The sequence below is a fragment of the Galeopterus variegatus genome, unplaced genomic scaffold (assembly GCF_000696425.1).
Source record: "Galeopterus variegatus unplaced genomic scaffold, G_variegatus-3.0.2 Scaffold3768, whole genome shotgun sequence".
Lineage (NCBI taxonomy): Eukaryota > Metazoa > Chordata > Mammalia > Dermoptera > Cynocephalidae > Galeopterus > Galeopterus variegatus.
In genome coordinates, this window is record NW_007729879.1 from 122,820 (window position 1) to 138,079 (window position 15,260).

The following is a 15,260-nucleotide window of genomic DNA, read 5'->3' on the forward strand; positions in this document are numbered from 1 at the left end:
GTGTGTGTGTGTGTGTGTGTGTATGTGGGTGAATTAGATTGTTTGTTTTTCTTTTTTTTTTTTTTTTTTCTTTTTTTTTTTAATTTTTTAATTTTTTTATTTTTTAGCTCCCACCAATGAGTGAGAACATGTGGAATTTCTTTTTCTCTGTCTGACTCGTTTCACTCAATATTATTCTCTCAAATTCACTTCGTTGTACAGAAGATTTAATATGGTTTTTAATTTTAATGTCAAATTTTTAATCTTTTCCTCTATGCTTTTTATTATCTTGCATGAGAAATCCTTCCATATCCCATTATCATAGAAATACTTTCTTTTTCTTCTAAAAGTTTTGTGTGTGTTTTTTACCCTTTGGTTTTTAATCCACTTTGAATTTGTTTTTTAATGGTCTGCGGTAGGGATTTAACATTTTTTTTCCTTCCCACTAATTTTGTAGTGTTACCTCTGTGTAGCATTGTATTCAAATTCTTGAACTGAATTTTTTTGGAAATAGATAGTCCATTGCTATGGCTTAGAGTTCAAAGGTTTTTAAAAAATTTTTTTATTAAACTTAATGATGTTTGTTATTAGTTTTTTTTAAAGGAATCATCAGTGTACCGCTATGATCTTTTTAAAAATTTATTTTGTTTTCCTGCTTTCATTTTCTTTATAGGAAATTCAAGAAGTGAAAACTCCTGAAGAACTAGAGACCTTTATGCTTAAACATGGAGAAAATATTATTGATACTTTAGGAGCTGAAGTAGATAGACTTGAGAAGGAACTGAAAGTAAGTTATATTCATAAAAATAATATAATGATAACGGTAACTATTTTTTGAGAACTTACTTTGTGTCAGACACTATGCTAAGTGCATCTCATACATACTCTTATCCTTTAGCAGCCCCATAATGTGTAGGTACTTATAGGTAAGAAAATGATTGGGTTAGAGAAGTTGAATAATTTACTCCAGGAAGTAGAGGAATTGTGATTTGAACCTATATTGTTCAACTCCAAATTCTGTGCTTTTAACCACTTATTCTATACTGCCTGCTTAGTTTCTAAAGTAGTCAGAGGATTGTTGTTTGTTTTTAAATAAGAAGCATTTTGAAAGTTCCTAGAGAAAGACAAAAGGGAAACCTTAGACTCTGGTCAAAAGTTAGAAAAAATAGAATGTGCCCTTAAACATGTACAAATATCTTGCTTTTAGGTCACCTGACATTATTTTGTATTTTTGTTTGTTTCTACTCATTTGGAGATTATTGCAATCTGTTGGTTATGTTACTGAAATATTACTGATCAGGTTGTCTTTAAAATTGTCTCAGTGTTCTCAGACTGCCAATTATTGGCATTTGAGTTGTTTGCAGTGAATAGAAACTTGTAAATGGTGTTTGACATATATAATTTGTTGATGGCAATACATTTTCTCCAGTTGATGCTGACCGTTCTTTAGTTTTGTTGAATATTGAAAAGAAGCAAGAACAAAAATTGAAAGGGAACAGTTCCATCTCTGCTTTCCTGTATTTTCTTTAAGAATCTAGATATCTGATCAAATTAGTAGAAGTATTTCAAATAAGATGATTTTGTTAATATGTTATAGTTCACAAGCTTTGTCTGACATATTTGAAGTTTCCATAGATGAGCATTTCTCAAATATTTTGGTCTTAGGAGTCTTTTTCTTAAAAATTATGGGGGACCCCAAAGGGCTCTTATTTGAGTTATAGTTATTAATATTTACCAAATTATGTGCAAAAACTGAGAAATTTTTAAATGTTTATTCATTTTAAAAAACATAATCCTATGTTAGTATAAATAACATTTTATGAAAAATAACTATTTTCTAAAATGAAAAAAAGGTAGAAGAGTGGTGTTACTTTACATTTTTGCCTAAATCTCTTAGGTTTGGCTTAGTGGAAGAAGATAGTATTCCCATATCTGTTTCTGCATCAATCTCAAGTGATGTTTGATTGTTTTGGCTGGGGAATATGAAGAAGAGGAGTATTCTTATAGCCTTTTCAGACAATTGTGATATTCTTTTTTGATGCTATACTAAAACCTGACAGCTGGTAGCCTCTTACAACTTAGTTGCAGTGCAGAATCTAAAACCATATCAGTGAACTTTTCATATGTACAGTCTACAAGAGTGCCCTTGCTTCTAATACCAACTGTGAGTTCAGGGAGTTCCCAAGATCACCCTTGGGTTTGATAATTTGTTAGAAAGACTCACAGAACTCACTGAATGATGTTGCACTGATGTCATGGATTATTACTGGGAAAGGATACAGATTAAAATCAGCCAAGGGAAGAAGCGCATAGGGCAGAGTCCAGGAAAGTTTCAGACATGCAGCTTTAGTTGTTGTCTGCTTGTGTGGTCATGGATGGCATTAATTTCCTGGCAGTTAAGTGTGACAGTACTGTGGAGTATTGCTAACCAGGGAAGCTCATCTGAGACTTGATGTCCAGAGATTTTATTGGAGCTCTGTGGTTGATTGCCTAAGTGGCTGACTTTTCATCTCCAGCCCCTCCAGAGGTAGAACAGATACTGCATGGCCCAAAAAAATCCCATTATAAATCACATTGTTATGCTGTCCGGTGGCCAACACCCCCAGATAAACAAAGGTACTCCTAGGCACAACATTTCAAGGGCCTAGAAATGTTCTCTTAGTAACTGAGGGCAAAGGCCTTACCCTCTTTGGGTAAGATTAATTCTCTACTATACATAGTTAGGTTAAAATACTAATACTTGGTCTGTCTTTGTACTCTGAATGGATCTTTTACCCATGTATGATTCTGTAACATTATAAATTGATATTTTGGTCGTTATATACTGAAATATTGGTTCACTGAGTTACGCAGATCTTTCAAATATTGATAAATTTCTAAATATTGGGAAGCTGTCAGACTCACAGTGGTGGATATGTTTTCCAACTTCATAATTTTTACTTAAAAGCTTACATTTTATCATTAGCAGCAAATATTGTTAGTTGTTTTCCTTGAAGTAACAGACTTATTTTGTTCATTTTTCAGAAGATGGCTGCCAAATACCCAAATTTGAATAAACATAATTTGTTAGTTAATCTTTTAAGTAAAAATTGTGTTCTGATAAAAAAGCAGCTGATTCAGCTCACAACTCAGGCAGTCACAGAAGTGCTTTCTGTGTGACATCATGCTTTAGTTATGAAGCAGAAGTACTTTATAAATAATTTCCATTTTGTCACAGTATTTTTAAAAGTGTACTCAAGGGTTGAAGTTTAATAAAATTGATATGTTTTACTACTTCATGAAGGACATTTTAAAGTGAAACTGGCTTTGTTTTTAAAACTTTTGAATGTATGGGCAGTAAAGAAACACAATGACTACTAGTATATTTTGGTTCCTTTTGCCTTGAATTGTGCAAAGATGCCAGCAGTTTTACCCACCATTGCTTTTATGCCATCAGTGGAAATGTCAGCTTAGTAAAAAAGGGAAATAATGTCTTAGTGTTACTGTGAAAATAGTTTTGACCTTAGAGTCCACATGAAAAGGTCTCAGGACCTCAGCAATCCTTGGATCACACTTCGAGAAGCACTGTTGTTGTAGTGAGGTGATGGTTATTTTTGTGCAGGGTACCTAACACAAGAATGAATAAACTGCTCTTCTCTTCTATCTGCTTTTATTTCCCTGACAAGGAATATAAAGGACTAAATCTTTATTTGCTTTGAACTTTAATAGAAACAGTAAGTCAGAAGTCAGACTTAAGAATAATTAACATATTGGTCATTCTCAACTATATTTGCAATCAGACATACTGTTTTTGTTTAGCTAAATTTGTACTTTAATTAGAGGCTATTGAATCATTAATAGTGTTTTGGAATAATATAAGCCCACACATTCAGGTGAAAACATCTGTAGCTAAGGCAATAAAGTATAATTAATCTTAAGTTAAAGAGAAATTCTTCATAGTTGAGGTGCCAAACCAAAAGTGAATGCATGAATGTAATTTTTCTTCCAAGTCATGAAAATGAACTGATTTTCTTTTGAAAATTAAAACTTTGTACACTGGTATATTCTGTCATTTTTTAGCATCTTATGGTCGCCTTCTAAGTTTAAGTTTTAATTATTGAATTACTTTGGCAGAACATATTCGTTAATATAATTCTGCATGCATATAGCCATCTTTGTTGAATAATGCCATTGAGTATTAGAATAGGTGAAATTTTTGGCTTAAAATTCTAGAACTTGCATAGCTTTATGTAAAGATGTTAAAAATAATAGAGGCTAGTTCATATATTCCCATATTACAAAATGGGAATTACAAAATTATAAAATATATTTTGTTATTATTTTGAAATTTTTTGAACTGTTAATTTTAAATATTTTGGTCCTATCTCTGTATTTCAGTGAGTGGATGACCTTTATCCTATCCCTCCATGAAGTTTTTAGTGTTTGAGATGAAATACTTCTACTGGAAATTAATTCAGTGAGAGGCTGCCATAGCATTCACAAGTTCCTTATAAGTAACGTTCCAGTTAAATTCTCAGCCCTTTGCTTCTCTACTTGTATCTTTTTCTTTTTCTTTTCTTTTTTTTTCTCTTTCCTTCTCTAGTTGCATCCTCCTATAGCATTTTCTGAACATACAGCATGGCAAATTAAATTACATAATTTGGTGGGGGGTTTTTTGTCTTTTTCGTGACCGGTAAGGGGATCGCAACCCTTGGTGTGGTGTCGCCCACACCGCGCTCAGCCAGTGAGCACACCGGCCATTCCTATATAGGATCCGAACCCGCGGCAGGAGCGTCGCTGTGCTCCCAGTGCTGCACTCTCCTGGGTGTGCCACAGGCTCGGCCCCATAATTTGGTTTTTATCTCTCTATTTGTGTTGGAATAAAATCTGTGGTGTGTAAAATAATCCAGTTCACATGAGCAGTACATGGGACATAATACTTCTCCAAAAATATTTATTTCAATAAATGAATGAAAATTAGAAGTTGGACACCAATTATTGATTTTCAGTTCTATTTAACAAATATGTATTTCTGTTATGCACTTGATAACTTGTTTAGGCAGTAAACATTGAATTTTAAGGACATTAATGCTATTTATTTTATTTGAAGTTGGACACCAATTATTGATTTTCAGTTCTATTTAACAAATATGTATTTCTGTTATGCACATGATAACTTGTTTAGGCAGTAAACATTGAATTTTAAGGACATTAATGCTATTTATTTTATTTATTCACTCAGCAAACGTGTGTGTCAGCATTGTATTGCGTACATATAATTTACAACTTTCATTCGTTTTCTCTGCGAAAACTTGATTTTAAAAAGCAAAGTAAATTAACATTTTAGGCTCTTTTTCTTGAGATAAGATTTTTATGAGTATGCATTTGTTACATGTGCTTTTTATTTATTCTTTATTTATTTATGTATTTGTTTATTTTTGGTGGCTGGCCAAAAATAGGGTTTGGGGATCTAAACCCTTGACCTTGGTGTTATAACATCATGCTCTAACCAACTGAGCTAACTAACCAGCCCCATTATATAGTGCTTTTTAGATAGAATAATGTCAGACTTCCCACGAACAGCTAAATTTTTCAAGTCATATTAGGGTAGTAAGGATTGATTGGAAGGGGAAAATAAAATTTAGTTTCATTTCTGTTTGGGGAAGTATTTTTTAAATTTCATATTGAATTTAAGGATTTAAGGGGTTCTAGAGACAGGGAATAGTTTCAGATAAAGTTGAGAACAAAAGTATGCCCCCCATGTTTCGGGGTACCTGGCCATACATGTTAGGATCCAAAAGGAAAATACCCTCAAGTACACTTGAACACCACCAGTTAAAAGAAAAAATTCCTGTGTACACCCAATAGAATGCTCTAGCTGGAGCTAAACTCTAGTAGTATACCAGATTTTTGTTTTCATAGCTGAATTCCTCTAACATGAGTAATGCACATGGTCCTAGTATATTATTTTTTTGGCTAGGAATTATTAATCCTAATGATTATTTATAAGAATCACAGGAGCTTTTCTCCCCTTGTTGATTTATTTTTGTAATTTTTATTAAATGTACAAAGTTTATAAAGTCAAACAGAACTGAAAAGTTTATGACAGAAATAAGTATCACCTGCCTCACCCTCCTTGTCCCTTAATTCTACTTTTCAGAGATAACCATTTTTAATATTTTATTATTTCTTGTTCATTTATTGCCATATTTCTACATAAAAATTTATACTGCTGCTCCTGATTTAACATTATTTGTTTCACTTTGATAGGTGTAGATTTAGTTCTTTTATATAATACTTTGTGTCCTCCATCCTCACAATATTATTATATTACATTTTATTATATTTTTAATTCCTCCCAAATTGATTTAGGTGTCATTCCTTTATGTACTGGTAGGTAAAAGAAACCCAAAAGGTTTGCTTTGCTCTGTAGTAGCAGAGTGTTGTAATTGTCTGCTTAGTTATATGTGTCTCCTTACTAGACATAAGTCCATTTAAGGCAAATACTGATTGTTTTGTCTTCATTGTTGTACACTTCAGTGCCTGGCACAGAAGAGACATGTAATAATATATAATTTGTTATAATTGAATTGAAGTCCCCAAGTGAGCATATAAGATTTTTAACAGCTGGTCTTTCCAGCCTCATTACTAACCTGCCCTTTTTGCACCTTCTGTACCATAGTGCCAGTGCATACTTGCTGAACTCTCTGCCTTTGCTCTTGCCGTTTTTTCCTGCCTAGACATTCTGCATCATCTGTCTGGAAGACTCACCACATTCAAACCTAGCTTAGATGTTATAGCCTCAATGAAGTCTTTCTGGATCTCATGAGCAAAAGTATTGGCTCTCATTTTTGCTCTCAGATTATTTGGTACACTGTAATAGTTAGGAGCTTGGGGTCTGGAGTCAGATCTAGAATCTACCTTGGCTCCATCACTTAACTAGCTGTGTGACTTTGGACAAGTTAGTTAATTTCTTCAAAAATTATGGAAATAATTAAGTTATTATGAGTACTTTAAAACACATGCACATGCACACACATGTACATAAAGCCCCTACTACTTGACACATGGGTAAGTACTCAATAAATGTTAACTGTTATTATTATTAGCTGTAATACTTTAACTCACAGATGGTTATTGTTACACTTGTTTCCCTGGCTAAACTGAGTCCTTCAGGGTCAGGAATAATCTTACTTAATAATCATAACTCCACTTTCTAGCATAGTGCTTGGCCTAAAACTATATGGATTGTTACTAAAGTTTACAAAATAAGTGGTTGTTAGTTTACTATTTCTGATTATCATTGTTTGGCACTGATATTCTTTTCACCATGAAAATAAGAACATCTTTCCAGTGCTTTACCATGCATGCTTGGCACGTTCTAGATCCTTAATGCATTTTTGTGTTAATGAACACATGAACAAATTCAGGGAGGTGGGACTATTTACTATACTATTTACAATGTGTCTGTTTACCTCTTAGTATTTTTTTTTTCTTATATAAGTATTTATCTTGTTGGTATGCTACAGTGAAGTAGTTTGACCAAATGTTTTCAGTGGCTGTAGTGATAAAAAGGAATTAAAAAAACCTGAAGATTTTGCTTTGTTATGAATAATGTGGTGGTGATTTTTCTTTCCAGAAACGAAATCCTGAGGTTCGCCATGTAGATTTGGAGATACTATAAATTTGATGGAATCGATCACCATGGTAGGGGCCTTGGAAACAAGTTTGTGGAGCCACTCTACAAAGCCCGTTTCCTACTCTCACACTGAAGGAGTCTGCACCATTCAGAAGCTTTTCTTTTCCTTTTTTAAGGTGGAGGAAATATTTTAATGTAAAGAGCAATTCAACAGGACACAGAACTAAAACTACTTCTTACTTCTAAGAGGCACAGTGCAAGTTGAATCAATTTGAAAATCATGTTTTTATGCTTCCATAGGGAACATTTTGGTTAATTAAATTGTTCATAATTTCTATTAGTCTGTCAGTGTGTATTGTACCTTGCAATCATGTTTCCTTTCTTCCATTGGTAAAAGTAAGTAGCATCCACAGGATTACAGTTTTTAATTTTGTTGCTACTGAAGAGTTGACTCCATTGAAATCTGCCAATCTTAAATATTCAGGCTAAATCTTGGTATGTGATTTTTAAATGATCCTTCTGTCTCAAAGTCTGTCTTTTCTTATAGAATATGGACATTATTTCTACATCCCTAGTGATTTTGACCTGAGTGTAAGAGGAGCACTTTCCTAACCTAGTTATACAGTTCATTCCAGCAATGACTTAATTACTGAATTGAATGAAGATATTTCAGTACACTATTTCAGGTCATAGTACTTGCCATTTTGTAAACTTTCTCATTTCTCCTTTGCTTTTTTTCCTTATTTGTTTGATTTTTCTAATGTTAGTAGGAATAAAATAATCCTAGAAATCTCTATGGGACAGTATGATGACTTTTTTTTTTTTAACTGGCTTTAGTGCCATAGTGTTTATTTACTGGGAGATAATGCATATATAAGAATTTTAATATTCTGTAAAATGGACTAGAAATATTTATAATTTTACAGACAGGACAGCATTTTATTTTTAATTTATTTAAAAAGAGGCACTACTTATGTAAATCTGTACTGTGGGATATTTCTTGCTTTAAGATAGAGAGAAGTAAATCTCTTACACTGACACTTACAGTCATGATTTTGTATAATATAGTCAATAGTGTCTGTGAGTTTCTTGCAGTTACAAATGGGCATTCAGCATAGCATATTGGCTATAACATGTAAGTAAATAGCTTTCTAATGACCATAAGGATATCAAGGTGAGAAAACATGCAATTCAATAATTGAAAATTTAGTGGAAAACTACAGCTGTCTCCATCAAAATAACTCATATGCACTTTAAAATGTTCAAGTAGCACTGAGCATTGTTCATGTGAGAGTGGTAGCTGGGTGGTCTCTGCTGGATAAGTGAGTGCTTGACATGCAGGCCTAACTGCCTGTGTGAGGTCAGTGTCTTAAAACTTACTGAGATGGAAGTTTATGAATTACAGCAAATTGTAGTGCTGGAAACAAAATAAATCTTTCATGAAGGGTTTGTAATGGTGATTTTTGATCCAGAAGTGTCATTTACTTTAAAACTGAGAATTTACATTAGTGTGCTTTTTTTTAACCTTTGTAGAGGATAAGTGAAATAACATTTCAATTTTATTTTTTAAGATATCTATGTGTATATATATAACAATATATATAATTTGATTTTCTGTTCTTATAGTTTCAAATTCCTTACCCCTACTTTAAAAAAAAACTATTTTACCTATTATGATTCGCTCTGTACTATTTTCTTTCTCCCCATTTCCACCTGCTATTTGTTATTCCATGTCATTGCCATGTGGGGAAGTACCGAATTATGTTGTGTTCTCTTAGTAAAATTACTCTGAAAGATTTCACATAGCTAGACAAGAATAATTGTCAGATTAATATTTGTTAAATCTTGCTCTGATGCATAACATTTCAGTATTTAAGCGTAGAAATCTCGATATTTTCAAGGAAAATATTGTCTGTAGGAATAATTACAAAAGTAATGTTGGACAGAAAGGAGGAGCAGTCAAGGGGCTATGATTCCTACTTTTTATTTATTTTTTATTTTTACTTCCCAGTATTCATTGTAGTTGATTTTTGTGACCCTTTACCTGTTCCTCCTTTCCCCTCTCTTTCTCCCCTCCCCCCCTAGATCATATCTGTTCACTTGTATGACTCCAAATTGTGGGAACTATCAAAGGTGAGGTATACCTATTTTCAGCTTTAACTTAGAATGGATTTCTAGTCAACTGTAAGCAGCAGACCTCAAACTATATAAACAAATATATATAAAGTAACACATTTTTAGACCATGGCAGTGGAGGATGAAGGGTGGAGACTATTTTTAAGCAGACCATCTTGGTGACTGATAGTATCCAATCGCAAAGAGACAGGTTCCTGAACATATACTATGGAACTTGTGAGATAGCATCAGACTGGAAAGTTTTCAAAATTTTTTGGAAACGAAGTTAATTCCCTTACACATTCCCTTACACACACACACACACACACACACACACACACACACACAGGGAACTACAGAAAAATGCACAGGCACTTGGAATTTATATTATCTTCTTAGATCTCATTTGTCAAGATTTGGCAGCATTTCTTTTAAATGTGATGACCCCCAATTTGCCAAACTGTCAGAAGTCAGTGTAGCAAAGAATTGAAGGTAAAAATGTTCATTCAAAGATTGTCTTCTCTAAATCCCTCATCCTTGGCTCTGAAATGGAACTTTGGAAGGCATTTATGTAGAAGATTGGTTTGAAAGCCTTTATATTTGCATTTAAGTTTACTTGCATCCTTAGACTTGGTTTTATGGTAAAAGAAAATTTTTATTTCCATTACATTGTATTTTCTCTGATTATGGCAGATTATGATGGTCCTGGTCTCTCAGGATTTTTTTTTTTTCTTAATAAATGTCATATGTAAAAGAAGTAACTCACTTATTTGTTTGGGATTTTTCCCTTGATAGATAAATGTTTGTTGAATGTAAATTCTGCTTTACCTCATGTGCTAAGAACTAAATTGTATAATCTGATATATTTTACCCTAAAAATCATGTCCGTGTTTTTGAACAGAATTAATTCATTCAGTATGCTTTTTAGTTTGTAAGGTTTTCCTAGTTTTATAAATCAAACTATAATAACTCTTAATCATTTTATAATCAGTTTTCAGGGCCGAGCCCATGGCGCACTCGGGAGAGTGCAGCGCTGGGAGCGCAGCAGCGCTCCCGCCGCGGGTTCGGATCCTACATAGGGATGGCCGCCGGTGTGCTCACTGGCTGAGCGTGGTGTGGCCGGTCTCAAAAAAAAAAAAGGACAATAATCAGTTTTCAGTATAAAGGGAACTATTATTAATATACTGTTAGGATTTCATGTGTTTGGTAAAACACAAATCCCAAAAGTTATGTTCCCTTAGTGATATATATTATCTCAGTACATTTTGACAAAACTAGATTACTTAAACATTTTAATTAGGCTGTTTCTTTTGAGATGTGTCTGTACAGTATATTTAGAGAAAAAAAAGGAAAACATAAAACACCAAAAGCTACAACCTAGAGCCAGCCTGCACTGTGATCCAAGTTGAATTCTGTACTAATCCTGTAGGAATTCCAACTGTATTTTCTTTTTTGTGAGAAACTAAACCGAACTAATTATTCAAAGTGATTTGATATTTTGAGAGGGTATAGTTCCCTCCCCAAATTCAAAATAGAAGCAATACAGTTTAGGATTTGCATAGCAAAACACACCTGTTGTATGATAATTGCCATCAGCAAGATAATTTGAGCTTTTTTGTGCCCAGTACTGTTTTATATGTATTAACACATTTAATCCTCACAAATAACAGTGACAGGGACTGTTACAGTTTTACTGATGAGGAAACTGATATATAGTAGTTTAATGTGTCTGAGGCCACTCAGCTGGTGAGGGGCAGAGTCAGGATTTGAACACAGAGAGTATGGCTCTCTGCCATACATTCTGTTCAGCAGAAGAGCCCAAGAGAAATAACATTGCATAGAAAGTGGAGGTGAAATATTCATTTTATTAATGATAAAATAAGCAGATTAATACACAGTAGTCAGAACAACTAGCTGGATCTAACTTGAACTACTTGGGATGGAGGGATGGTGGGGTGGAGTAGGGAGTGGAACATTGAAGTTTTATGGAAGCTGAGGCATTGTCTGGCAATTTTTAAAATTTTGTTTTTAAGCATTATAGGCCACCTTAGAGACATATTCAGAAGATAATATTTAGTTTAACTGTCACTCATTGATTTGAACCATATAGCAAAGAAATTTAAGGAAAGGTGTGGAAATTAGCATTAATAAAAAAATTTAAAGATATTTAAAAATTGTATTTGAATGAAGAAAACATTCACATGATTCAGAATTAAGAATGTTCAATGAAATTTATAGACAAACAGATTCTCTCTCCCAACCCTGACCCCCAGCCACCCATTTTCTTTACCCAAAGACAACTAATGTTATAAACTTATGATGTATCCTTACAGATATTTGATGTATATATTCACACACACATACACATGCACATTTATTATATATATTTCCCCTCTTCTACAAAGATGGTAAAATAGTGAACCTTCTCATAATTTAAAGTGTACAGCCAATTTCCAGAGTTTTGTCTTCACTGAAAATAACTGTCAGGAGAATGTAATACATTATAGTGTTGTGCTTTATCATATGGTAGCCACATGGGGCTATTTAAATTTAAACTTAACAGAATTAAAAAATTCACTTCCTCAATTGCATTAGTCACAGTTTTATGGGCTCAATAGCCATATGTGGCTAGTGGATACTATGTTGGACAGTGCAGACATAGAACATGTTCCTCAGTTGCATTAGCCACAGTTTAATGGGCTCAATAGCCATATGTGGCTAGTGGATACTATGTTGGACAGTGCAGACATAGAACATAAAACAGAATATTTCCATTCTTACAGAAATTTCTTTTGGACCTCCCTGATGTGGTCTTTAAGGGCATATGGAGTAATCCTAATCTCTTTTTTAATATTTGACAGTATCTTTATAGTATCCACAAAATGGTGCCTAGTTTTTGTTGAAGGCAGGAGAGGAAATTCTAGCTTAGCACTTAGATATGTACTGATATAAATAATTAGCTCTTGGGCTATAACTTAAGGTTACCAACTGATTAGTGTTATTTTAAACAAGTAAATCTCTCATCTTTAAAATGAAGAGTTTGAACTTGACTTCATCTCTCATTCAAATGCATAATGAACTTTCAGAACAGTAGATAACAAGTCAACCCTAAAAAAGTGTTCTTGAGCCATTAAAAAGTCTTACCCAGGTTGATAAATTATATGATTCTGAGTGTTCATGTCAGCTTACTTGGTGGTCCAACTAAGGGCTAAATAAGTATGATACCATTCATCACCTAAATGTCTCAGAGATGAAAATTTGGGATTGGAGGGCCCAGGTAGTGAGAAAGAATGGAGTTACAGATTTACCACAGTTTATTCCACACACCAGGAACTTATTCATTGTATAAAATAAATATTTATAAATCTGTATGTTTAATTTAAAGAAATTCTTTGGTAACATGAGTGCTATTATCTCTGTTTTGTTAATTCCTGTTTAAAAGATTAATTCTAGATTACTCTTGGAACTATGGCAGATCGGGTTGAGGTTAGAAGAGCATTAAGGGACTGGGTGATAGATGCTCTAACATGAACACTACTTGAAGTTTCAAGGAATTGCTCAAATTGATCCAATTTTCTTACACTTCCTGTATAGATTGACAAACTGTCAAAAATTATTAAGCACTGACTATATGAGGGGTCTTCAAAAAGTTCATGGAAAGATTCATATATCTTTTAATTAATTATATTTTTCCATGAACTTTTTGAAGTGCACTTACATACCAGCTCTGATATACTAGATACTAGTAGGATCCTTCACAGCAAAATTCAAAGGAGCTGTCTATACTTGTTGCCTCTCTTTTTCTCCCATTTTTCTCTGAAGCCCTCTCCAAATAGGCTTTAGTCAATATCTTTCCACTAATCCTGTCGTCCTTGACTTCTATACTACTAACTGCAATGGTCAATCTTAAATTCTCATCTTAGTTCCTTGGCCTATCAGCCACATTTGACACAACTGAGTCTTTGGCATCCAGAACTCGGCTTTTTGGGTTCACCACCTATCTTTCTGGTCACTCCTTTTCAGACTCTTGCAGGTTCCTCCTTATTTCCCTTACCTCCAAACACTGGAGTGTCCCAGGGCTATGTCTCTTTGTCAATATGAGAGCACTTCAAATAGTTCGTGGTAAAATAGAATTAAAAGACAGTACCAATCTTTCCATGAACTTTTTGAAGTACTTTCATTCATTCACTAAGTAATTGAGTCCCATGACTTAAAAACCCATTGTTTATTGAAACCTGAATTCTCTACCTTAATCATTGACTCATATGTGCAGTTGCCTACTTGGTATCTCTACTTGAGTGATGTACTAGATTATATGACTGTTCCCAATTATTCACTGCCCTTAGGTAAGAATATCCTACAAGGGGTCTTCAAAAAGTTCATGGAAAAATTATATTTGAATTTCATTTTTCCACAAACTTTTTGAAGTCCCCTCATACATCCCTGTTGTATCCCATTACCATTTGACTTGCAGTTAACTCCCTGCAGACAACATATACTTCCTTGCCTCATTGACATTAGGCTTAGTCATGCAACAGGCTTTGGCCAACAGATTGTGAGCATATGTGACATGTGCCATGTCTGAGTGGATGTTTTAAGAGCTATTGCATGATTTTGCCGTAGTTGTTTTCCCCCTTCTGTGAGAATTGCATGTTCCAGACAGGGGCTGTTCTTTTAGCCTAGATCCCTGAAAGAAAAAGACACATGAAACAGACAACCACCCCATAACCAATGCAATTTGAACACCACTGACATTTGGGAGATGACTGTTACCTCAAACATCCAGGAGCAAAACTCATAATTTCCTCACTTCCCCTTCCAAAATACCTCTTGCAGTCTTTTCCTTCGCAGTAAATGGTATCTTCATCCTTTCAGTTGCCCAAAACCTTGGATTCAAGCTTGGCTCCTCTCCATTTCTCATGTAATGGACATTCAACACCTTAGCAAAATCCACTGGCTCCACCTCCAAAATATATTCAGTATCTATTTTTCATCATCTCTATTAATGTCAGTCATCATTTCTTGTCTAAATTATTGAAATAGCCTCTTAACTGGTTTCCCCTATAATCCTAGCCCACAAGTTGTATTTTCAGCAAAGCATCTTTTGAAAATATGTCGAATCATGTCATTTTTCTTTTCAAAAACGTATGGCTTCTCATCTCAGACAGAATAACAAAGTGCTGATAAGGCTTACAAGGATCTCCATGATAAGTCTCCCCACTATCTCTCTGACCCCATTTTTATTTATTTATTTATTTATTTTTATTTTTTTATTATTATTTTTATTTTGTCAATATACAATGTAGTTGATTATTATGTCCCATCACCGAAACCTCCCTCCCTCCTCCCTCTTCCCCCCTCCCACCCAAGTGTGTCCCCTCCATTTGCTTGTTGTAAGAGCTTCAAAAAAAAAATAATTGTGGTTGTTATATCTTCCTCTCCCCGCCCCCGGTTTGTTGTTGTTGTTGTTGTTGTTGTTGTTTGTTTGTTTTTGTGTGTGTGTGAGAGTGTGTGTGTGTGTGTGTGTGTGTGTGTGTGTGTGTGTGTG

At 34.0% G+C, this 15,260-nt stretch overlaps 1 protein-coding gene across 1 annotated transcript in view; it reads left to right on the plus strand.

Annotated features, from left to right (window-relative positions):
- The window catches only part of SLC30A9 (solute carrier family 30 (zinc transporter), member 9), an 80,386-nt gene extending 71,993 nt beyond the window's left edge, over window positions 1-8,393 (plus strand). The window contains exons 17-18 of the mRNA XM_008585941.1: window positions 653-766; window positions 7,598-8,393. Of these exons, the coding sequence (XP_008584163.1) occupies window positions 653-766; window positions 7,598-7,642 (159 nt within the window). The 3' untranslated portion in view covers window positions 7,643-8,393. The remainder of the gene's footprint in view (window positions 1-652; window positions 767-7,597) is intronic.
- The last annotated feature ends 6,867 nt before the right edge of the window (window positions 8,394-15,260 follow it).